This window comes from Neoarius graeffei, chromosome 7 (assembly GCF_027579695.1).
Source record: "Neoarius graeffei isolate fNeoGra1 chromosome 7, fNeoGra1.pri, whole genome shotgun sequence".
Taxonomy (NCBI): domain Eukaryota; kingdom Metazoa; phylum Chordata; class Actinopteri; order Siluriformes; family Ariidae; genus Neoarius; species Neoarius graeffei.
In genome coordinates, this window is record NC_083575.1 from 50,553,825 (window position 1) to 50,579,249 (window position 25,425).

The 25,425-nt window shown below is 39.9% G+C and overlaps 1 protein-coding gene across 2 annotated transcripts in view; it reads right to left on the bottom strand.

Moving 5' to 3' along the window:
- Window positions 1-25,425, bottom strand: part of prkg1a (protein kinase cGMP-dependent 1a) — a 144,581-nt gene that overhangs the window by 52,601 nt on the left and 66,555 nt on the right. For both annotated transcript variants that reach the window (XM_060925881.1, XM_060925879.1), the window contains exon 4: window positions 1,906-2,011. In XM_060925881.1, the coding sequence (XP_060781864.1) occupies window positions 1,906-2,011 (106 nt within the window). The remainder of the gene's footprint in view (window positions 1-1,905; window positions 2,012-25,425) is intronic.

Below are 25,425 nucleotides of genomic sequence, written 5' to 3' on the forward strand. Positions count from 1 at the left end.
AGTAGTAGAGTAGCCAATCAGAGCGCGCGATTGCTCATATCCAGTGAATGCGGACAGAATAATTATGTGTAATTATGTGCCAGTATTTATGGGGGAAAAAATTAAGACTGGTTTATATGTATTTTTATAGCACAGTTGAATTCTCAAATCTGATTCGCCAGAAGGTGTGTGTCATTTTTGTAAACAGCTCAGCTTGGACAATATCTCTGGCTGTGACATGAATGACTGATTTATATTAACACACTCTTTGTATTATGTTTCTATGGTAACAGCTCAGACACAGGGAACTGTATGGAGGAGGCTCCACATAATCCAAGACTAATAATAAAACTGATTTTAAAAAATGTATAACTGTTGAAGTGATTAAATATTTTTTTATTTAACATTTATGGAAAAAGTCTTAAGTGTCAGTTTGCACCACTTTACAAAGCTACTGTATATGTCTTCATTTTTGATTTGTAAACTGTCATTATTGTTTGTGGCTACAAACAGGAATTATTCAATTTAGATGCATGGCATAGTTTACTTGAAAAGTCTTGCTTGAAAAGTCTGTGCTTACTTGAAAAGTCTGTGCTTTCCTGCTAGACTTTAGTCTGATGAAACATATACCGGTACATATTTTAGCTCTCTTTGCCTTTTGTTGCCCTTCTCAGTGCCACAGTTGTTGTTCTGTGTGTTCTGGCTTATGTATGTACAGTATGCCTAGATATCACTGTGCAATAGCACTTTGAAAATTTTTCATCTGATGAGTAATATCTGTTGCTCAAATAATTAATGCTCATCTAAAAAAAAGTTAGCACAATGTTTCTATCTGTACCATTAATCGACCATTAACTGCTCTCGCTGGTGAGCCAGCTGGTGTGGAAAAAAAAAAAATTCACACAGACCGCCCACAAATAGCCTCTCCAAAGCAGGAGTCCTTTGGCACTCTCCAAAGCAGAGTCCTTTGGCACTCTACTATACAGAAACAATTTACAGCACAGTTCTCAATAGCTGCATTATTATTTTTGTCAGCATGTCCCTTTAGGGTCAGAAGACGAGGTAAAGCTTTTCATTACAGACATCATGCTTACTTCCTCTTATCTTTTGCACAGATTTGGTTTTCTTGAAAAGTAAGCATTATTCAGAAAATAATAAAAAGACAAAATGTGCCCCTTATCTCTATAAACTTCCTAATAAACAATAATGCCACATCATTACCTTAATTAGTAGCAATTAAATAAAGCAGTAACTGCAAAACTGTGACTGAAAGACAGATTATGCCAGCAATCTAACCCCATCCCTGCAGCCATATTTTCACTTTATTAAGTAAAAAAAGATTAATGTAAAAGAAAATGTATGTTTACAAACCTATAGACATTGCAGACACATACCAGAGGTAGACAGAGAGCGAGATATAGAGAAGAGGAAGGACAGATTAGGAGCCATTGAGAGATAGAGATAGAAAAAAGCTTTATACACAAAGGCTTTGTGTCAGTGGAGCAGTGAAGCTTCCAAAGAACTGTTATTACGCAACCATATTTCAATGAAGATTTCTTTCATGTAACATTTCACTTATAAACTCATCCATGCAGAATTCTGTCTTTAATATGTAAAATATTTCCCATGCTTTCTTTTCAATGTGATATTATGCAAATAGAGCCTTTAGATGAAAGATGAAAAGAAAGGAGAAGAGAAAGAAGGAAGGGGGTGCTTTCAGCTGGATGCAGAGAAGACTGTCATGGACACACAAAACTAACATGACAGCTGCAGTGCCAATGCGCGCGCACACACACACAGTTGCAGACATTCACACATTAAATTGAAAATACGTAGATACATTTGGCACATTATTCACACACACACACACACACACACACACACACACACACACACACACACACACACACACACTAAGTTTCTAACCTTTTGAGAAACTCCATGTACTCTGCGTGCTTTATCAGTCCGGTTCTCATCATGATGGTCTGAAAGCACTGCCTGTCGATGGCCCATAACTTCACGTTGGTTAGAGCTATAAGGAAATTGAAAGGAGCATAGAAATATCTACTCAATATATCTTTAAAAATGATTGTCAATTACAATCAGTCAAATTTAGTTTTGAGTAAAAAAAATAAATCTGTCTTCTGTCACTATCATACAGTGCACTCATTATTGCATAATTACTGAAAAGAGGATTTATCTCTTGATGAACGTTAGAAAATGACCGGTGTGTGATAAGGTGATAAAAGTAACGCAGTTCAAACAACAGCCTGAGTGCTGAAAGTGAGGATTATCAGAGCGAAACGGCGCACTAATAAGCAAACCACACGGATAGGAGCAAATAGGACTCACATACATTTCACTTCATTAGAAGCTGCATATATCACCTTCTGGGAACAGTTCAAGACTGAATTAAACAATGAAACACTTTCAACACTTACTGTGTAGAATGTTTATGTTAGGCAAGAATTTTTGCTTATTTTTTTTTTTTTAATTTAAGGCTACCAATAATTCTAGAGTACACTATGAATGTCTTGACAAAACAGAAGAAAATAGTGGAAAAACACCTGAATGTCCAAATGTGCTAAGAAATGCTTTGGTTTTGAGAAAGGCTTTGAGGTATTTTTGCATAGAGAAATGTACAATGTTTCCGGAAATATTTCTGAAAATGTACAAAAAGCAATAAAAATGTCATACAGCATACCCACAATGCTAGGACATTGAATTTATATATAGCATGTAAAAACTCATCACTCTTTATGCGTACATGATTACCCCAAACTTTAAAGCTCATAAATAAATCAGACAATTTCACATAGTCATATATGCAATTATGACATTCCTTATTTATTATCAAATCCATAAATTGATTCCTGCTTTAAGTCTGATGGCGGCCACTAAATGATATCCGCAACACTTGAGTGTCTTTGAGGGCACATTTGCCAGGATAGATCTCCAACAGGATGAGACTTAAATGAGGCATTCTAAGAGACAGAGACGCTGATAAAGTAAGAGAACAAAGCCAGCTGCACTTCTCTCACTGCCCCAGAGCATTACTTATTCATCAGGCTTTGCTGGCTGTAATTAACCTTTATCATTTAACACAGACACATTCAACAATCCTGTTCAAGGCCATAAATCAAGGTGACATTTTTTTCAAACAAAGAAAGTATTTTTAATTACAAACAAGTGATGCTAGATCAGAAGATTAAAGGAAGGATTAAGTATCAGATACACAGCTCTCAATACGCCATCACACACATCACTGACATTAACACTACTTCTAACTGTATTATGTATAAAGATTCATAGTGTATGCAGATTGGAGTACATTACAGATATTTGGCTTGAACTGTTAAATCAGATATTGTAATCCCATCTCCCACAGTCTGCAATTTACACTTTCTGTTTTTGCTCCTGATTTCCTGACCTTAGTGATATAAGCTTTGATCTGAATGAATGGAAGATTTACAATATTGCCGATGCACACTAATACCCTTCAGCTTGTCCATGTTTTTGTTTAAATCCAGTGTTGACTGCATCTAAAGCATGTAATCAGAGCCTAAGTATACTGGAAGATCATTCAAATATCCCTCATGTTTCAAATCAATCAAAAATGCAATCAAGTATGTAACACTATACATTACCCCTGTTTGACTGTGTCTCATATTTCAGACTCTGTTTTGTGTTATGCAGCAGCAAGAAATGAAGAGAGCCATTACTTTTATTACTACCTTTCCATTGCTTTTATATACTCTTACTACTTGTTCTTATTACTACTCTGTTTGTGTTTAACATACATCTAACCTGCCTATGTTGGACAACAGATGGAAATTAGCACTTGTGCTAAAATCTGGCACATTTACATGTATGTATATATGTTCATTAATGTGCACTGTCCTGAAAAATAAAATAAAATAAATAAAATAAAATAAATTACAATGCCCTGGTACATAAATAATGGTACATACAGATATAGAAGACATATTCATGTATAGTCTTCAGGCATAACTCCACTAAAACCATCTTCCAATTGATTTCTGATATGGTCATAGACAGTACAAAATGTGCCAAATGAGGCAAAACATCTTAATGACCATATACCATGTAAAATGATGTAATGGATAAATCTGAATTTAAGGATGCTCAGGCATCAGCAATTACAGGCCAAATATGTTCATTAAAACATATCATGTAATGGGCATTGTCTTTACATCTATACCTATTCAAACAATACTGAGCATTTCTCATCTCATCTCATTATCTCTAGCCACTTTATCCTGTTCTACAGGGTCACAGGCAAGCTGGAGCCTATCCCAGCTGACTACAGGCGAAAGGCAGGGTACACCCTGGACAAGCCGCCAGGTCATCACAGGGCTGATAGATAGACACAGACAACCACATTCACACCTAGGGTCAATTTAGAGCCACCAGTTAACCTAACCTGCATGTCTTTGGACTGTGGGGGAAACCAGAGCACACGGAGGAAACCCACGCGGACACGGGGAGAACATGCAAACTCCTCACAGAAAGGCCCTTGCCGGCCACAGGGCTCGAACCCGGACCTTCTTGCTGTGAGGTGACAGCGCTAACCACTACACCACCATGCCACCCTGAGCATTTCTCATCCAATAAAGTCACCATCATGACAGTGTTTGTTGGAGTGGTGAGAGAGGCAAAACTACTGCATGCTGGGAAAAAAAAAACAATTTTGGATTTCACAAAATCTCTGATATCCAGTATTAAACATGTTCATTCATCCATTTTAAAGCTGTTAAAATGTTATAATCATGCTGTTATCACTCAAATGAAGATGGTTTCCCTTTTGAGTCTGATTCCTCTTGAGGTTTCTTCCTAATCTTGTCTGAGGGAGTTTTTCCTTGCCACCATTGCCACAGGCTTGCTCATTGGGGATAGACTAGGGGTAAAATTAGCTCATGTTTAAAGCCACTAAAATTCTGTAAAGGTGCTTTGCGACAATGTCTAGTGTTAAAAGTGCTATAAAAAATAAACTTGACTTGATCCATCCATCTTCAGTAACTTCTTTATCCTGATTAGGGTCTTGGAGGATCCAGAACCTATTCCAGGATCAATGGGAATACACCCTGAATGGGATACCAGTGGGGTGGCATGGTGGTGCGGTGGTTAGCACTGTTGCCTCACATCAAGAAGGTTCTATGTTCGAACCTTGTGGTTAACTGGAACCTTTCTGTGTGCCATTTACATGTTAAGCCTGCGTCTGCATGGGTTTCCTCTGGGTGCTCCAGTTTCCTTCCACAGTCCAAAGACATGCGGATTAGGTCAACTGGCTACTCTAAAATTGCCCATAGGTGTGAATGTGAGTATGAATGGTGATCTGTCCAGGTGGTACCTGAAGTCAGCTGGGCTTGGCTCCTGCGAACCAGATAGATAAGTGGTATAGATAATGGATGGATGGGATTTAGTGTAGCTAATCCTCTTACCATCATATTTTTTGGGTGAAATCCAGACGAAACTCACAGAGGCATGCAGAAAACATGAAAAACTCCATAGAGACAGTAACCCAAACTCAGGAACCAGGGACCCTGGAGCAATGAGGCACCAATGGTACATGCAGCACCACCATGCGAACTAAAAATTGAAACTAAAAATGCTTTAAACAAACATGTTTAAAACAAGTTGACAAGTCAACCTAGATGCAAGCTTGATGATTTCTGGTAGGACTAAGTCTCTACCACACTTCATGTACTCGCATTCTGTTTTATGATGTATGGCTTTGGGATTTGGAGATTTAAAGAATATCTCTACTACAAAATTTGGCAGGAAATGGAGACAGATCGATAATACCTCATAATGAAGTAAACACCTTTGAAATTCATCTGTAAGCAGATGCTTAATTGTAGTATCAGAATAATAATAAGAAGCAGCTTGATCATGAGTGTAAGGCTGCAAGCTCCCCAACTCAAGAATGTTTTGTTTCTGCTATATATATACACAACATCATACTGTGCGTTCTGAAATCTGTCATCATGCTTATTCTCTCCCTCTCTTGCTCCTGAAAGCTGCTCTCAGGATATCAGTAATGTGAGCTAGGTACAAAGCTGACTAATTATTCTGTGAGCTACTGGGCGAGACAAGCCTCAGGAAAGTTTAATCCTTCATTCCTGTAGTCTTATATAATGATGGAAAGAGCATCAGGGCTGGTGCAGGATTCAGGTCAATGAGAAGGGTACAGGCTTCCATCAATTTAATAACAGTTTATTTTAAATGACTTGGAGCTGTTAAATCTTCTGTTCTGGTTTACCTATCACTGACATGACAAATTTTCAAGTAATCACATAAAATTACAACCCTAGTATATGATGTAGATGTACAATGATAATATTAATGAATGACAAGATAGGGTTTTGTAGGAATTTTGTACTTAAAGCAAAAAAAAAAAATCACATTTGTTCTGATCTAGCACATATTGTAATATGTGGAACGCAAACCAAAGTTCAACCTGTTATAAGACTAATTCAGTGTCAGTATTTTCTTGATTGAGCTTAACTGACTTCAACTCAACATATTGATCTGCCAGATCTGTGATCCTGGTCATTTGAGCAGTGAAGGAGAGAAAAGAAAGAAGAGCAATATAATGTGAAATGTAACAGTGAACCTGCCAGTGTGGAGACTCATAAGCATTCACGGTCCTTTACATAGCTCTCTATACTGAATGCCACAGGAGCTCTATTCCATGGATAAACGTTAACGTTCAGGTTCCCAACAGAGCATCCACACACCCACACGTTCTGTCTACAGCTAATGCAAGCCTGAAGACACAAGCTACCAGACACTGTACTAAATAATTTCACTTAAAACCTTTTTTTTTAACATACTGTACAAAATAGAATACCATTTATATTCAATTCATGCTTACACTAGCCACTACACAACCCAGCAAAGGTAACACCACAGAAACAGGACCTTGAGCTAAATTAGTTTTGTCAGTGCATTAGAAATATTATTAAAGCTATTCATTGCCATTCCTTGCAAAACATTTACTCTAACACAAAACATTCACTCTGTGATATTCTATGGATGCTGAGACTTAAAATAAAGATGTTAATGGTGTGGTGAGTGAATTCAGGCCCCAGCATGCTCCCTGATTGAACCTGTGTTAATGTTATTCATGAGGGAGAGGAAACACATCACTTGAGAACCTGCCTTGGCACAATTCATTCTGCTCGGTCTGTTCACTGCTTGCTGAACAGACATCTCCAGACAAGGCAGTGGATAGCATCACTGGAAAATAAATACCCCACTGAGCCAATCGGCTCCTCGGTGAAGGCAAAAAAGGTAAGTCCCTTTCAGGATTACTAAATCTTACAGAAAATAAGGGCACACAGATCCAACCCTTACCCTATGAGGTCGACAAGCCATCATGCCTAAAAGCTTCTACTCCTGCCATCCTGAAATATACAATGTCCTGGGAACTAAAAGCTCCTGTTATTGTCTAAAGGACTATAAACCTCTGTTCAACTTCCTGCTTCTGTCCAGAGCACAAAAAGTTCCTGCTCCTAAATGCTTCTCGTCTTGTCTAAAGGACTACATACTCCTGATCCTGTCCAGAGGACTTACATTTCCTACTCCCATCTACCTCAAATTGGTGATTGTATCCAGAAAACACCCACGGAAATTCTTGCTCCTTTCCAGAGGACTTCACATTTCGGCACCAGCTCAGAAGACAACTTTCTTCTCCTCTCCAGAAGTTGTAACATTCCTGGTCCTGTCCACTGGATTACAGGTTTCTGCTCTAGTCAAGAGGACAGCAGATAAGGAAATCCCTGCTCCTGTTCAGAGAACTCCAAGCTCCTGCTCCATCCTCACTGATTTACTGTTTACTATGATCTGCTTTACACCTAACTTACAGTTAAAGACTTAGTGAAAGCAGTCCATCCATTATAACACTTATCCATCAGGGTAGCAGGGGAAGCTGAAACCAATCCCAGCTGTCAAGAGGGGTAAGAGGGATACACCCTAGAAAGGTCGCCAATCTATCGCAGAGATAAATGACCATTCACACTCATGTTCATGCCTTTGGGCAATTTAGGTGGCGTTTACATTAGACCGTATCCGTCTCGTTTTCGTCGCGGATGCACTGTCTGTTCACATTAAAACGCCGGGAAACGACTCCACAGGCAGAACAACTTGAATCCGCCAGGGCCCACGTATTCAATCCATTACGTATCTGATCCGGTGCTGTGTAAACATTGAGGAACGAGGATACACTGTGCTGAGCTCTAGCTGACGTCGTCATTGGACAACGTCACTGTGACATTCACCTTCCTGATTCGCTGGCGTTGGTCATGCCACGTTGGTCATGTGACGCGACTGCTGAAAAACGGCGCGGACTTTCACTTCCTGCTATTTGTCCCGAATCACTGCTTGTGCGCTTCACTTGCGTGCTCTGTGAGCTGCGCAGGGCCGGAGTGCGCACCCTCCAGAGGGCACTCGCTGTTCAGGGAGGAGTGATTTGGAGCGCAGGATGCCTGCGGAGCCGAGCGTATCCGTGTATTGGCGTTTCATGTGTGCACGCGAATCGTGTATTAGCGTTGCTGTGTGCACGCGAATCGTTTTAAAAACATTAATCTGATGATCCGCTGATACGGTCTAATGTAAACACCACCTTAGAGTAGCCAGCTGTCTTTGGACTATGGGAAGATACTGGAGTACCTGGAGAAAATATACAAACTCCACACAGAAAAGCCCTAATCAGCCACGAGATTTGAACCCAGATCCTTCTTGTTGTGAGATGACAGTGTTAACCACTGCATCACCGTGCTGCCCTGAATGCAGTCATAACTATGATATTTGTATTATTATAATTATTGGCGATCAATATTTTATATTAAACTACAGTATAACTACTTGACTATTTAATACAAATTAACTCATTCACAGTTCTAGAAAGAAAAGAAATGGCTCCTACATTGAGTCTTGGTTCTTCTCAAGCCCCTTTTTTTACTTCATAGCTCAATCTTAGATTTTTTTTTTTTTTGCTTTCAACTGTTAACACTGGCTTCCTCACTGGTGTTATGTCCCTGATGTCTGTAAATCTGCTTATAAACTGTACTATAAAATAAAAATTATATTCTATAATGTGTGGTGGCAAAATACTGTAGTAGAAAGAATAAGGGCAGAGAGTATCAAGGGATGACGGCTGTGATGTGGGTACATTTATCCATCCAGGTGTAAAGTGTGTCAAAATCTGTAAAATGTACTGCCCCTTCCAGTGAGTATGTCCACTTCATATCTAAAACATTCTTGTTTGGACATGAACTACTCTGAACAGTGTTACTTTCAACACTTTACTGATGTTGGATTGTTCATTATACTCCTACGTCAGCAACATTTACAAGATACAGATAATACAGTTTTGCACAGTATTTACATTTAGTAATTACACAGTATAATACGCAGTATTTAGACAAATACGAGCCACTCATTTAAAAGCAAACCAGGTCTTCCCCATATAGATCTATCAGTTGTGACATCATGCACAATCATTGGAAAAGTATATGAAATCTCAGAAGGGTCCCTTTGGATAAAACTGATGAAAAAAAAATCTCTAAAGAAATCATATGCCTCGTGTTTGGACTTTTTTTGAGACGTTAGCTGGACATTCAGGAAACATGGCTAAGATGAAGGAAAGGAGAGACTTCCTGGAACAGGCATAAATATAAAGAGAGAGAGAGAGAGAGAGACCCAAAAATGATCCTCATCTGAACAGGGTCAAGTGGTGACCCAGATGAACACATGCACCCAGGACAGAGAAATTATTTATACTTCTTTCTCCTGAAAAAGCCCCTGTCAAAACATCACTCAGCCTTATGATAGTTTTTCTCTTGTTTCATATGAAAGAATAGTCAGTGCAGCTCTTCACACTGCAGAGGTCACACAGAGGCTGAGGTGTCCTGAAAGGGCAAGTGTCAAACACAGGAGACTGGTATTTAGAGGTTTCTAAATACATCATACGAGTCCAACAGAGTGAATCATAGAAGAAAAGGAGACAAGAAAGAGGGTTAGCTTTGGGTAATGAGTGTTTTCTGATAGACAGATGGGATTGTGCTCTCTTCAGGCTGTTATCAGCAAAATGATCTTCCAATGAGCTCAATCTTTTGTGCTTGGATTCGCTCATCAGAGGGGGAGCTGTTCTCCCCAGCACACTATTTCTGAGTGAGACAACACTAATGACAAAGGAATGATGATAGAGTTCCCTTACAAATATTTGCAGAAAGCTGGGCTCACATAAAAACACCAATTACATATTGAATGCTAAAGCTGAAATAATCTAAATTTGTCTATTGTCTGTGAGCAGTTTGTGTGGATGGATGGGTCAGGGCTGCAGACGTGGTCTGAAAACAACCGTTATCGCTAGAGTAGAAGATCTATAGCTGACTGAGTTCTCATAGATTGCGACATGTTTCTGTGGACATCTGTTTGAATAAACCCATAGAGCTCACAGGAAGTCAACAAGAAGGACTGAAAAAAAATTTAAGCTATTTAATTTTTTAGAAGAGAAGCCTATTTGCTTAGGACTCTGGGTTAATAACAGTGGATTCATTTTTTTTTTTTTAACTTAGTAAAGGAGTAACTTAGTGGTGAGAGAAGCCACAATTCACAGGGACACACACCATCTCTTACACATAATGAGAAATGCCACACTTCTAGTTGAGAATATATAAAGAAAATAATAAAAGAAAAAAGAAAAAGCAAGTGTTACAATTGTGAAATTTTATGATTATGACAGAGGACAATGTATAAGGACTGAAAAGATTATGGGGTCTATATCTGACTGACTAAATAATCAAAGGGCTTGTAATACAGACCTGTCTGATTACAAGATGTCAGTGTGAGAAACATAGCCAGTACTGAGACTGAAAATGAGACGATCATCTCCAATTATATTTCACATCTCAAAACTGGCCCTAAACATGCAGCAATTACAAAGCAATTAACACAGTAAGGCAAGAAATCAGTTTCCATTAAACAAAGACTCACAACATTTATTCTCTTTGTTCCTTTAAGTTTTAGACTGTGTGATTTCTAAGACTATTAACTGTCACACTGTAGGAGATGATCCTAGTAAAATCTTGGCTGATTTCTAATGCTAACCGTACATTAAAATACTTTGAAAAGACTCTGAAAAGACTTTTAAAAGACTAAAGTCTGACACCCTGTCACATCTCAGGGCAAAGTGTCATTAGTCACCGAGTTATCCCAGCCTTAAATAAAACAATTTGTCAAGCAATTATCTCTGATTTTCAGAGACTGGGGATCTTGCAGAGGAACTATTTGTATGAGCCAAGACTAAAGATAATATTTATCATGGCTGATTTTATCAGAACATCAAGACAAGAAAAAAGACTGACTTAAGACAGCTATCCTGACCACCTTACAACAAATGATCAAGATGACAGGAGCATGCTACAACTGTCAAAACTCACAAAACTCTCATGATTTTATTCCAACATTAGAAATTTGTCTGTGACAGTGAAACTGCTTGAAAAGTTGTTTGGTGTAAGTTTTGTATTAAACAGACTGCATGATAACATGCTCTCCATGTCAGATTGTATGATAAAGATCATCTAACGATAAACCAGTGATTAAAGAAAATTACTATGTTCTGCCCAAGTCATCAGTCAGTGTGATTCTGTTTTGTGCAGAAAACGGGCTTGCAGAAATATAAATATTCTTCAAAGTGAGTCTTGAGGTAATAAAGGACAGCGGGGAGACTTGGGATGGGGAGATTTGGGACATTTTGCATTCCCATAAATTAATTTCAACCAATCAGGTTTTAGATTACATCAGAAGTTAACTGTGGTCCCTTAGAGTAACCTACTTCCTTTGGAGCCACGAAGCTGGACACTGCAGCAAGGTCTGTGGAGGTAAATATTTTTGTTAACCAAAACTTTTTTTCTACTCCGCAGTCCACCTCCATTCTATGGTGTAATGTACACTGGTTAATTTGGGATTTGTTAGGAATTATAGTATGTAGCCTAGAGTTACCATTGATAATATAATTTATTAAAATTAAATTCTGGGGGGGCGGCGGCACGGTGGTGTAGTGGTTAGCGCTGTCACCTCACAGCAAGAAGGTCCGGGTTCGAGCCCCATGGCCGGCAAGGGCCTTTCTGTGCGGAGTTTGCATGTTCTCCCTGTGTCCGCGTGGGTTTCCTCCGGGTGCTCCGGTTTCCCCCACAGTCCAAAGACATGCAGGTTAGGTTAACTGGTGACTCTAAATTGACCGTAGGTGTGAATGTGAGTGTGAATGGTTGTCTATGTGTCAGCCCTGTGATGACCTGGCGACTTGTCCAGGGTGTGCCCCGCCTTTTGCCCGTAGTCAGCTGGGATAGGCTCCAGCTTGCCTGCGACCCTGTAGAAGGATAAAGCGGCTAGAGATAATGAGATGAGATGAGATGAACTGGCCAGATGGGGAGAGTTGGGACAGGTCATGTTTCTCTGTGAAGATTGTCATGTTACAGGTTTTCTCTGGTGGTTAACGAATATAAAATTGTTCCAAAATTTTGTAAAAAATGTGGGAGTGTACCTGCATGAGGATTAAGTTTATTTCATTCCTTCTTGAAAATAGAACTGGTTTGTTTAGTCAGGTTTTGGGTAGTGTACCAGCATTGTGTCTTTATACAGTTCATATGTTACAAGTTTTGATAATAAATAAAAAATGAAACATGTAGGCCAGGGTATTTTATTTTTGTTCCATATTTCCCCCGCTGTGTCCCAAGTCTCCCAACATAATGTCTCATGTTTTCCCACAAAAATTAATGACAGAAAAAGTGAAGCCTGAAGGCCAGTATATGTGACAAGCTGAGAAACTAATGTTGAGGTAAGAGGGTGTAGTAAATATTCTATAATGCAATATAAATGTGATGCTACCTACAAAGAATTTCACACAATCTACAAAAGCTGAAAACTTGTCCAAAGTCTCTCTGCACTCCCCTACAGATATTTTATCTGTCCATTAGAATGTTTTGTGTATGTTCCGCTATTGTCACTCACATATTTGTAGCTGTCCCACTGTGAAGTGTAATTAGTAAAGGCAAAATGCGAGTGCATGATTTATTTGAGTAAATCCAAAAATCATAGTCATACGGGGTTAAAACACAGGTAAACAGAATTAAATGAGGACATATTCATAATTAAGGAAAACATGTAAGGATCAAAACCAGGAAGTAAATCTAGAAACAAAGGAAATGGAAAACAAGAAAATTAGTTTGGATAAGATAAATGTTAGATAAATGATAAGAATTAACAATAAGGAACAGAAACGACAGGGTATATAGAGACAAACTAATTAAGGACTTGACACAGAACAAGTGAAAACATTAGGGTAATCGACCAATGTTAGAACGGGGTGGAGACAGGACTAGGACAGAAATAAAAGCAAATGGAGTAAACACCAAACATAACTATAGGGAAATATACCTGATGATGAGAGGTGAAATTCACGACACCCATGAGTTTCGCATCATATGAAATCCTTTAGACAAGCATCAGAGCAGCAGCAGTCACATTCTGAGATTTCAGTCACAATGGCATTAAATAGGCTACTGGGAGGCATGTCACATTATGCAATCTAAGACTGTCAATCTGGACTCAGACCCAAAAAATTATTTTTTGATGTGCAATTTTTTTTTCTATGACATTAAAATTGATCTGAAAATAATAACATGTAGGGGCAGCACGGTGGTGTAGTGGTTAGCGCTGTCGCCTCACAGTAAGAAGGTCTGGGCTCAGCGAGGGCCTTTCTGTGCGGAGTTTGCATGTTCTCCCCGTGTCCGTGTGGGTTTCCTCCGGGTGCTCCGGTTTCCCCCACAGTCCAAAGACATGCAGGTTAGGTTAACTGGTGACTCTAAATTGACCGTAGGTGTGAATGTGAGTGTGAATGGTTGTCTGTGTCTATGTGTCAGCCCTGTGATGACCTGGCGACTTGTCCAGGGTGTACCCCGCCTTTCGCCCGTAGTCAGCTGGGTCAGTTTGCCTGCGACCCTGTAGAAGGATAAAGCGGCTAGAGATAATGAGATGAGATAATAACACGTAGTCTTGTTTCATGCTTTAGACACCAGCATGAAAAATACTGGACTTAGACACACACAGAGGTTCCATTTTGAATATGCACCTGGTCATGGTCAACGAAAGAAGTCAGTTGAGGTGGTTCGGGCACCTTGTTAGGATGCCCCCTGGATGCCTCCTAGGGGAGGTTCTCTGGGCATGTCCCACCGGGAGGAGACCCTGGGGCAGACCCAGGACACGCTGGAGAGATTACATCTCTCAGCTGGCCTGGGAATGCCTCGGTATTCCCCCGGAAGAGCTGGTGGAGGTGACCGGGGAGAGGGAAGTCTGGGCTGCTCTGCTTAGGCTGCTACCCCCACGACCCGGACCCGGCTAAGTGGCAGAAAATGGATGGATGGATGGATGGATGGATGGAGGTCATGTAGACAAGGTCATATTACATTTTTCTTACTAGTCATGTCTCGCAGCTAAAACAGTACTTTCTAATGTCAAGGGGCTTAACATTAGTTATAAAGAATGCAAACACATGCACATAACACACAAACACAACCAGCAAATATGGTCAGAAAATGACACAAGTACACATGCATATACACACATGTATACACACACGTGCATGCACACAAGATCAAGAGGATCTGCGTGACTTTGACCTCGATTAGATACTAACTAGATGAGTCAGCTCCTTCTTGCACTGTACAAAAAGCTCACTTAAAAATCACTTTGTAAGATAGCACACACACACACATGTTACCATGGAAGCAGATAGGAGGATGACCATTTTTGTTTTCAGTCTCACTAATAAACACCACGATCAGACCACCAGCCACTTTTCATCCCACTCTCGTCTTTCTTTTCATTCTCTGTCATCTTCCTTCGGTCCTCTATTTGCCCATCCTCCTCATCCCAGTGCTCTAACTCCCTCTTTTCTCACTCAGTGAAAAGTGCCTCAAGGTAAAGCCCATTTTATGCCACTCCATATCTCTAGCAACAAGATGAAGCAGCAAAACTGAAATACAATTTTTTCAAGCCTGATAACATCAGCATGTATTAACAGACACAAACAAGTTCATATACTCTTATAAACCCATACAAATTTGTTCCCAGATGTGGAACATCTACAGTACCTCAGGCATAGTAAAAACCGATTTAGCCTTAGCAATATAGTTCAAGGCAGCACGGTGGTGCAAGTGGTTAGCACTATCACCTCACAGCAAGAAGGTTCTGGGTTCGAGCCCAGTGGCCGATGGGGGCCTTTCTGTGTGGAGTTTGCATGTTCTCCCCATGTCTGTGTGGGTTTCCTTTGGATGCTCTGGTTTCTCCCACAGTCCAAAGATATGCAGGTTAGGCTAATTGGTGACTCTAAATTGTACATATGTCTTTTTGTGTGTGTGAATGGTTGAGAGGAGAAAACCTCTATAATAATCCAGTAGAAAGCAACGGGAATCCACTACTGTAATGTTCCCTAGAGACTTTGATGGCTGAAGCTGTCAGAGCGGCCACGTCACTGTAGTGATATGCCAAAATGGATGGATACAGTTCAAACCTTCTTTGCAAAAAATATATACAAAAGATACAAATTATATACATTTACCTAATAGATTAAAGGGTGTATTGTGGACCAATTTCAGGGTTTTTTTATATGAAAGAATGTCCCTTTACACACTCATCCAGAAGGGTAATTTTGCACAAGGCCATCTGTCTACAGCAGAAAAAAATAAAATAACAAAATGTGTCTGGAAAAATCCCAAGGGAGTCTGGAGCCAGATTCATGACGTTACCTGCGGAAGTGCCAGCAGGCTGCGTGAGCTTGCACGGTTTCAGTGCACAGCCTGTGTAGACCAAGCGCTCCCATTTCTCTCTCATTGTCCGGTCTTTTGGAAAATGATGACTACTAATCCCATCAAGATTGGTGTTGCTACACCCTCCTACGATACATCTGTTAACCATTTTAATAATTACGTGATAACATTGAAGAAATTTGCAGAAAACCACCAGGTCGTTTTCTCATAAACAAACCAGCACTGACGTAGGATTCAAAGGGAGGCATCCCACACGTGACGTCACGAAAATCAGTGTTTCCCGGGAAATCCAAATGCCAAGTTTTTTCAGAGGCAGACCAATTCACCTCAAATGGCTTGATTTCAACTGAATTTTTCTGGTATTGCGCAAGGTAAAAAAATTGCAGAGAATGCAGAATGTTACAGATATTTGACCAAAGTTTAATATAAAATAGGAGAATTACATTGATCTTGCTCCTGAATTTACCCGTGATATGCCCTTTAAGTGAGTCAATTTGAACACTATTAGTGTACATTCAATGATATAACAAGTCTTTTTTGTCCATTACCTGAAAATTAACCCCTTCAATGGCCTTGGACAAGTCACATACATCATGAAATCTTTTACCGCTGTGCCTTATGACGTATGCTACTCGTCATAAACACCTCCTTTTATGTACCTTACAGTACATGGCACATTACTTTTACTTCACAGTGGCCCATTACCATGAGTTGGCCTAGTGGTTAGTGTGCCTGCTTCTTGATTGGGAGATAGCAAGTTCTATTCATGGTTGGGTCATACCAAAGACCATCATAAAAACAGTACCCAGTTACTTGGTGTACACTGTGTTTTCAAGTACTAGTAATTCATATTTATGGACAGGTTCTCATTGACAAGACGTCTTGTTTGGATGTTTTTGAAGTTGTTTTTGATCGCTAAAGTTATTTTTACTCTACAACAGTGTTTTTTGTGATTTTTCTATACAAATATTAAAAATATAAAGTTCTGAACAAGTTAGAGAAAGCTTATCAAAATATCCCAATTTTGTCCTATATGCCCAGCACATTACAATTAATTATGGCTGGCAGCCAAGGGGTTAAAGAACAGGATACATGGGTTTAACTCGTTCTATCTTATCCTCAAAAGCACTGTGTGCCTGTGTCTTTTCATTTGAGGCAAGCAGCATCACACCTGATATGACTCATCTGCCATTTGAAGAGTGAGACCTATTGATTAAACAAGTGGAATTAATATGAGGCTTCTTTGCTAGAGCTAAACCTCGCAGAAGCACCCATAGTATGTGGTGTCGTATCAGATTCATTCAAAAGTTCATACACATTCACTAGAGTAAGTAATGCATGTTAAATTAACAGCACAGTGGTTAAAATGTCCTTATTCAGGATATATAAAAACTTATCAGAATATTAGTGGCCTTGTGATTCATCTACCTCCAAGTGGAAAACAGGCATTTACAGTTGTCCACTTTTTTGTCTGAATTTTTACTGACCTGCAATAGACAAGAGGACATTCGAGCAACAGTCAAGTCACAATGTCTTTGGCTGGCCAGAACCACAACCGTGTTCTGACAAATTGCTCAAATCAGATTTTCAGCAGTTCCAATTTAAGACAGAAAGCACCAAGATGTTAAGCACCTTAAGACTGCAAGTTGTGAGGTGGGGCCTCCATGGATGAGACTTGTTTGTTCAGCACATCCCACAGATGCTTAATCGGATTGAAATCTGAGGAATTTTGAGGCCAAGTCAACACCTTGAACTCTTTGCCATGTTCCTTAAACTATTCCAAACAATATCTGCAGTGTGGCAGGGTACATTATCCTGCTGAAAGAGGCCACTGCCATTAGAAGAAGATGCTTTTATTTGTCACATGCACACTCAAGCACAGTGAAATTCACCCTCTGCATTTAACCCATCTGAAACAGTGAACACACGCATGCACACACACAAGTGAACAATAAGCACACACACACAGAACAGTGGGCAGCTATGCTACAGCACCCAGGGAGCAGTTGGGGGTTAGGAGCCTCACTCAAGGGCACTTCAGACCAAGGCCGCCCCATGTAAACCTAACCGCATGTCTTTGAACTGTGGGGGAAACCGGAGCACCCGGAGGAAACCCACACAGACACGAGGAGAACATGCAAACTCCACACAGAAAAGCCCCTGTCAGCCGCTGGGCTCAAACCCAGAACCTTCTTACTGTGAGACGACAGTGCTAACCACAACACCACCGTGCCACCCATTCACCATTAGGGAATACCATTGCCATGAAGGGGTTTGCTTGGTCTGCAACAATATTTAGGTAGGTGGAACATGTCAAAGTAACATCCACGGGAATGCCAGGACCCAAGGTTTCCCAGCAGATTTCCTGCTTGCCTTCTTCCCATAGTGCATCCTGATGCCATCTCTTCCCCAGGTAAGCAATGCACACACACCCAACCTTCCACATGATGCAAAAGGAAACGTGCTTCATCAGGCCAAACTACTTTCCTCCATTGCTCCATGGTCCAGTTCTGATGCTCATGTGCCCATTGTAGGCATTTTCAGTGGTGGACAAGGATCAACAGGGGCACTCTGACCAGTCTGAGGCTACTCAGCCCGCAGTAAGCTGTGATGCACTATGTGTTGTGACACCTTTCTTTCATAGCCAGCATTAACTTTTTCAGCAATTGGTGTTACAGTAGCTCTTCTGTTGGATTGGACCAGACGGGCTAGCCTTCACACTCCATGTGCATCAGTGAGACCTGGGCACCCATAAACTTATCGCAGTTCACCGGTTGTCCTTCCTTGGACCACTTTTGGTAGGTTAATAGTCACTGCATCCCAGGAACAGTCCACAAGACCTTCCATTTTGGAGATGATCTAACCCAGTCGTCTAGCCATCACAATTTAGCCCTTGTCAAAACCACTCAGATCCTAACACCTGCCCAACACATCAGCTTCAAGAACTAGCTGTTCACTTGCTGCCTAAAATAATACACCCCTTGGCAGGTGTCATTGCAATGAGATAATGTTATTCACTTCACCTGTCATGTACATACACACACACACACACACACACACATGCACACCATCCACTTTATTAAGAAGACCTGTACATCTGCTCGTTTATGTAGTTATCCAATCAGCCAATCACGTGGTGGCAGCACAATACATAAAAATCCTGCAGATAGAGGAAAGAACTTTAGTTAATGTTCACATCGGACATCAGAATGGGGGGAAAAGTGTAATCTCTGGCACGTTAACCATGGCATGGTTGTTGGTGCCAGATGGACTGGTTTGAGTAGTTAATAAACTGATGATCTCCTGGGATTTTCATACACAACAGTCTCTAGACTTTACACAGAATAGTGCAAAAAGTATCTCAGCCTTCACAACACATCAAACCTTGAGGTGGATGGGCTACAACAGCAGAAGATAACATCAGGCTTCACTCCTGTCAGCCAAGAACAAGAATCTGAGGCTATCATGGGCACAGATTCATCAGAACTGGACAGTTAAAAACTGAAAAAAGGTAATTGGTTTATTTAATGTTCAACCGTTTCTATTGCCTTTCTAAGCAATATGTTGGCATGGACGTGGCATTTAATTTGTAACTTTGGAGACTGTAACAGCAAAACACTACCATTGTCTGCAAATGGTGCGTCATTTTCAACTATGATCCTTAGTGAATTGTTTGCTTCTCTACCCATCCACTTCACTATGCATGGGGGCAAAATCCACTTGCATTCTTTTCTAAACAGGTTTATTACAGCTCCAGTTGTGTTACATTTCTTAATTACTGAACAGTTGGTATGGAAAGATTCAAGTACACAAACGCCTTTTATAACCATTGTCTGCTTTATGATGGTCAACTATCACAAATCCCCTCAGTACACGACACATTTCCATCATGATGTGCACTGCTCTTATTGTCACATTGTTTGTTTTTTCTTCCTGGTCTTGTCTTCGCTTTGTTTAATGTATAAGTTTGTTACTAAGCTTGCTTTTCGGTGTTCCATGTTTTCTGTTTAGACTCTGATTGCCCTTTCATTGTCATACAACCCCGATTCCAAAGAAGTTGGGACAAAGTACAAATTGTAAATAAAAACGGAATGCAGTGATGTGGAAGTTTCAAAATTCCATATTTTATTCAGAATAGAACATAGATGACATATCAAATGTTTAAACTGAGAAAATGTATCATTTAAAGAGAAAAATTAGGTGATTTTAAATTTCATGACAACAACACATCTCAAAAAAGTTGTGACAAGGCCATGTTTACCACTGTGAGACATCCCCTTTTCTCTTTACAACAGTCTGTAAACGTCTGGGGACTGAGGAGACAAGTTGCTCAAGTTTAGGGATAGGAATGTTAACCCATTCTTGTCTAATGTAGGATTCTAATTGCTCAACTGTCTTAGGTCTTTTTTGTCGTATCTTCCGTTTTATGATGCGCCAAATGTTTTCTATGGGTGAAAGATCTGGACTGCAGGCTGGCCAGTTCAGTACCCGGACCCTTCTTCTACGCAGCCATGATGCTGTAATTGATGCAGTATGTGGTTTGGCATTGTCATGTTGGAAAATGCAAGGTCTTCCCTGAAAGAGACGTCGTCTGGATGGGAGCATATGTTGCTCTAGAACCTGGATATACCTTTCAGCATTGATGGTGTCTTTCCAGATGTGTAAGCTGCCCATGCCACACGCACTAATGCAACCCCATACCATCAGAGATGCAGGCTTCTGAACTGAGCGCTGATAACAACTTGGGTCGTCCTTCTCCTCTTTAGTCCAAATGACACGGTGTCCCTGATTTCCATAAAGAACTTCAAATTTTGATTCATCTGACCACAGAACAGTTTTCCACTTTGCCACAGTCCATTTTAAATGAGCCTTGGCCCAGAGAAGACGTCTGCGCTTCTGGATCATGTTTAGATACGGCTTCTTCTTTGAACTATAGAGTTTTAGCTGGCAACGGCGGATGGCACGGTGAATTGTGTTCACAGATAATGTTCTCTGGAAATATTCCTGAGCCCATTTTGTGATTTCCAATACAGAAGCATGCCTGTATGTGATGCAGTGCCGTCTAAGGGCCCGAAGATCACGGGCACCCAGTATGGTTTTCCGGCCTTGACCCTTACGCACAGAGATTCTTCCAGATTCTCTGAATCTTTTGATGATATTATGCACTATAGATGATGATATGTTCAAACTCTTTGCAATTTTACACTGTCGAGCTCCTTTCTGATATTGCTCCACTATTTGTCGGCGCAGAATTAGGGGGATTGGTGATCCTCTTCCCATCTTTACTTCTGAGAGCTGCTGCCACTCCAAGATGCTCTTTTTATACCCAGTCATTGCCAACTGACCTAATGAGTTGCAATTTGGTCCTCCAGCTGTTCCTTTTTTGTACCTTTAACTTTTCCAGCCTCTTATTGCCCCTGTCCCAACTTTTTTGAGATGTGTTGCTGTCATGAAATTTCAAATGAGCCAATATTTGGCATGAAATTTCAAAATGTCTCACTTTCGACATTTGATATGTTGTCTATGTTCTATTGTGAATACAATATCAGTTTTTGAGATTTGTAAATTATTGCATTCCGTTTTAATTTACAGTTTGTACTTTGTCCCAACTTTTTTGGAATCGGGGTTGTATTATGAATTTCCCCTTTTTGATGCTCCCAGCCTTTGTTTTGACCGGACGATGACTACAATTATTGGATTACCCCAAATAAAGCTGCTGAGTTTATGCACTTGCATTCTGCCTTATACTGCTTGTTACATCAACACAATCTTTTCTCAGTTTGTTTTTGTAAACTCTAATCTTCCCCATGATGAATGTCTCAGGGAATTTAGCCTGTGTGCCACCTCATATTTATGAAGCAGGAAATCATGGATGGCCTCTTAAAATTTCCTAAATACTCAAGATTGGAAATACTTCAGTTACATTTTGTACATAATTTCTAAGGATGCCAATACTTGGGACAGATTTGTTCAAATAAAGCTACTTTTGATTAGGGTACTTTTACTTTCTTATCATAATTTTACTTTAATGAAATGGCAGATGTCTCTCATGTCATGAGATTTCTCTTTCAATGTGAAAATAAGCTAATTAACAATAAAGAATTATTTTTCATATATACTGGTTTTGTTATGTTGTGGGGTAAGGGTCACTACAAATAAATACAAAGTTATTCTGAATGATCACCTTTATCCCATGATGAAATATTTTTATCCTTATAATCCATGTATTGTGGCCTTGACAGTCACCATCTCAAAACACTTGAACACCAGCATGCTCTACCACCTTCAAAACACCAACTGAGGGTTCCTGAGTGACACAACAGATGGGCATCTGAGATAATGTATACAGCTGAGGGCATATACTGCTTTCCTCCAAGAGTGTTATGCTACCCTGTGATGCGCCTTGAGCAGCAGTTCAAAAAGGTGTAGATGTTGGCTTCACGGCTTGCAGGAAGAACGTGTTTGCCTTCACTCTCCCCCAGCTGGTAGTTATCATGTGATAGGGAGAATTATCTAGTGGGTGAGAATTGGCAAGCCCAAACTGGAGAGAAAATGGATGGAAAAACTCCAAGTAAGGGAATATCGTATGGAATACTGTTGTTCAATTCCTACAGTACAGTCCCAAAGACTTGCAGAATCTGTCCCAAGACAAATCCGTGCATCTTATAAATATATAAAGTCAAAAAGAATAAACATTTTTATCAGTCTAATGAGGCACTTGTACCACAACACAAATGTTTTACAGTTAATACCCTAGCAGTGTCCATGAGGTATTTTATCTATAGGCTTAACAAGTTTACCCTCCAAATGCACCTCTCTTTAACTTTGGTGACTGACCCCTTGAAAATGGTTCCTCCAGGAACGATGACGTTTCAGTTGTCAAGACAACGGAAAAACTAAAATACAAAAACAGAAAGATACGTCACAATGCTCTTGTGCACAAAACAAAATGCTCTTGTATTTTAGTTTTTCCGTTGTCTTGACAACTGAAACGTCATCGTTCCTGGAGGAACCATTTTCAAGGGGTCAGTCACCAAAGGGTTAATAAAACACATTTGCAATCCCATTAGGATCTGAGAGTGACCAGCTAATAAGATCCATAAAGAATTCCTTATTTCCTTATTTAACTGAATGTGATGTAGGAGGTGATTCCAGTTCATAATTGGATTTATATATGGATATATATGGTATATGGATACAAAGTAAAGACCCAGTAAGATGTGCATACTAAAACACTATTCTTTGGGAGACATAAACTCCTGTCTTAACCCTAACAATGGACCAAATGGCCTTGGCCTTTTGCCAACCACCTACAATATTTCTTGCAGCCATGAAACCAGCCAAGCATTCAATTATATATATATATATATATATATATATATATATATATATATTAGTGTGTGTGTGTGTGTGTGTGTGTGTGTGAACTGTGTAAATTTTACTTTGATGTCCTTAAAAAACAGTAGCACAGCAGTCTTCACCAGGTACAGTGTAAGGGTTGATAGGCTGTTTATATGAGCTGATTGGTATCTGCTGGCAGTGTGCAGGGATCATGCTCACATCTGCCTGCATGAGAGGAGAGATTAGATGCTCAAATACAAAGCCAAGCATGCTGCTCCAACTGGGCCAATCCATACCCTACTTCCTGCCTCAGACACTAAGCAGAGAACCAGAGCCAGCAAGCAGAGAAGCTCAGGCACCGGTGAACGATAAACAGAGCCCAGGGGAGAGAGCAGGGGCCACAGCTGGGGCTTGTGCTTGTGAGAGCCAGAGAGAGAGAGGAAGAGACGAGAGTAGGGGAATAAACAGAGCTGACAGGGATAAGAGGTGGCTGGAGGACATAATATGTGATGGGGGAAGAGGCATCTAGAATGAGAAAAGAATGAAAATAAATGGAGGGACAAAGTGACGTGGAAATGAAAGGATGAGAATCAGTCAAATATTACGGAACCTAGGAAAGAAGGAAAAGAATTGATAAAGCAGACAGGGTGGTGAATAAAGCGGATATAAACCAGAAGGCGAGTGAGACAATGATCCATCAAGAATAATTCAGTTGCATAAACATAAACACTGAGGAACAAAACAGGCTTCTTCATTCAGCTTAGTTTTAAAGGACTGTCTGGTAATGCTTAAGCTCAATTACACAAGGACAGGGGGAAAAAAACAGATTTAAAGTCACTTAAAGGATTAATGTAGGAGAGTCAATTTACAGTAATAATGATCCCCTCTCTGTCTCTGGTCATATTCTCTCAATAAATTGTTGGATTGGTGGTGAAGGTGGATGTAATAGCCTATTAGTTAGCTGGAGAGTGGGGCACAGACCATGCTCCTTTACTTAAAAGACCACATTTGATTAGTTACTCCATAACCGTGATGTCTATTCAAAGGCTGTCTTGCACTTTTTTTTCATTTCTCTCTCTTCCATGTGACTCCTCCACATTTACATTTTCCCACTTTGCACCATCTCTCTTTAACATCTCTCCTGTGAGATAAAACATGCTCTACTTCAAAATACCATGCAGAACAGCAATTTACAGAGCTCTCTAGAGTGCGATGACATTACTAATGTAACAATAAACTCAGAACACACACAGTCACACAGCTTTCAGACCCTGAGCCCACAGATACTGCTGCATCTCCCAGGAGAAATGCGCCTGCATGTGCTTCCTTCACTAAAAGTGTGTCAGGATCACAGGACAGAACGGAGAGGTAAAATTAATTCATTAATTAATTATGAACAGTGGATCAACCTACAACGACCTTTTCATAAGATATGAAATGTAATGTTTACTATAATGCAAATAATAAGCATATACACACTAAGGCTGTTGTTAATATTGCTTGTTAATAATTATCACCATGTTAGTCTTTACACTACTGATATCACCAAAGCCTGCAGTAAAAGAGTCTATGTTCTGTGAGGATTTCAGATAAATTGTCTGTGGGTGTAATAATCTAATTTTTAGAGGAAGAGAGAAATCAAACTGACATAATTTACTCCTTCTACCAAGTGTCAATCAGCTGCGACAAGTCTGATGGCCGACTGTACTTATTTAGTTTTGAAATAGATCTATGAGCATAATTTAGCTAACAAGCACATTTAGGCTAACACAGACTCCTATAACTCAGCAACATGAGCATAGGTACTCCAGTGTCAAAATTAAAGGAGAAATGATCAGACATTAAATATGTGGCTAATTGATTATAATTAGACTAAGGGGAAATTATGTTTTGTTTTGTTTTTTAATTTAAAGGTAAACTGCCTTTCAGATTTTTCAAGTGTAGGTCATAAAAAGAATTTTCCCTGATACCCAATTATTTTTGTTTAGTGGACCGAAAGCTACTAAATTCAAATCACAGACTTCCAATTTTATTATTTTTTAATAGAACAATTAATGAATTTAGGGCCACATGGCCCTAAATTCTCCATTATTTTTGCTTGCTTCACCATGATCCAATTCAAGATACTACGTCACGCATCACATGGTGCGCTTTCCACGTTCACGCAAGGCATTGTGGGATACAAATTTGAAACAGGAGAGGAAAATGGAGGATGCGAATGAAACATGAAAGCTCGAAGAAAAGGTGTTAT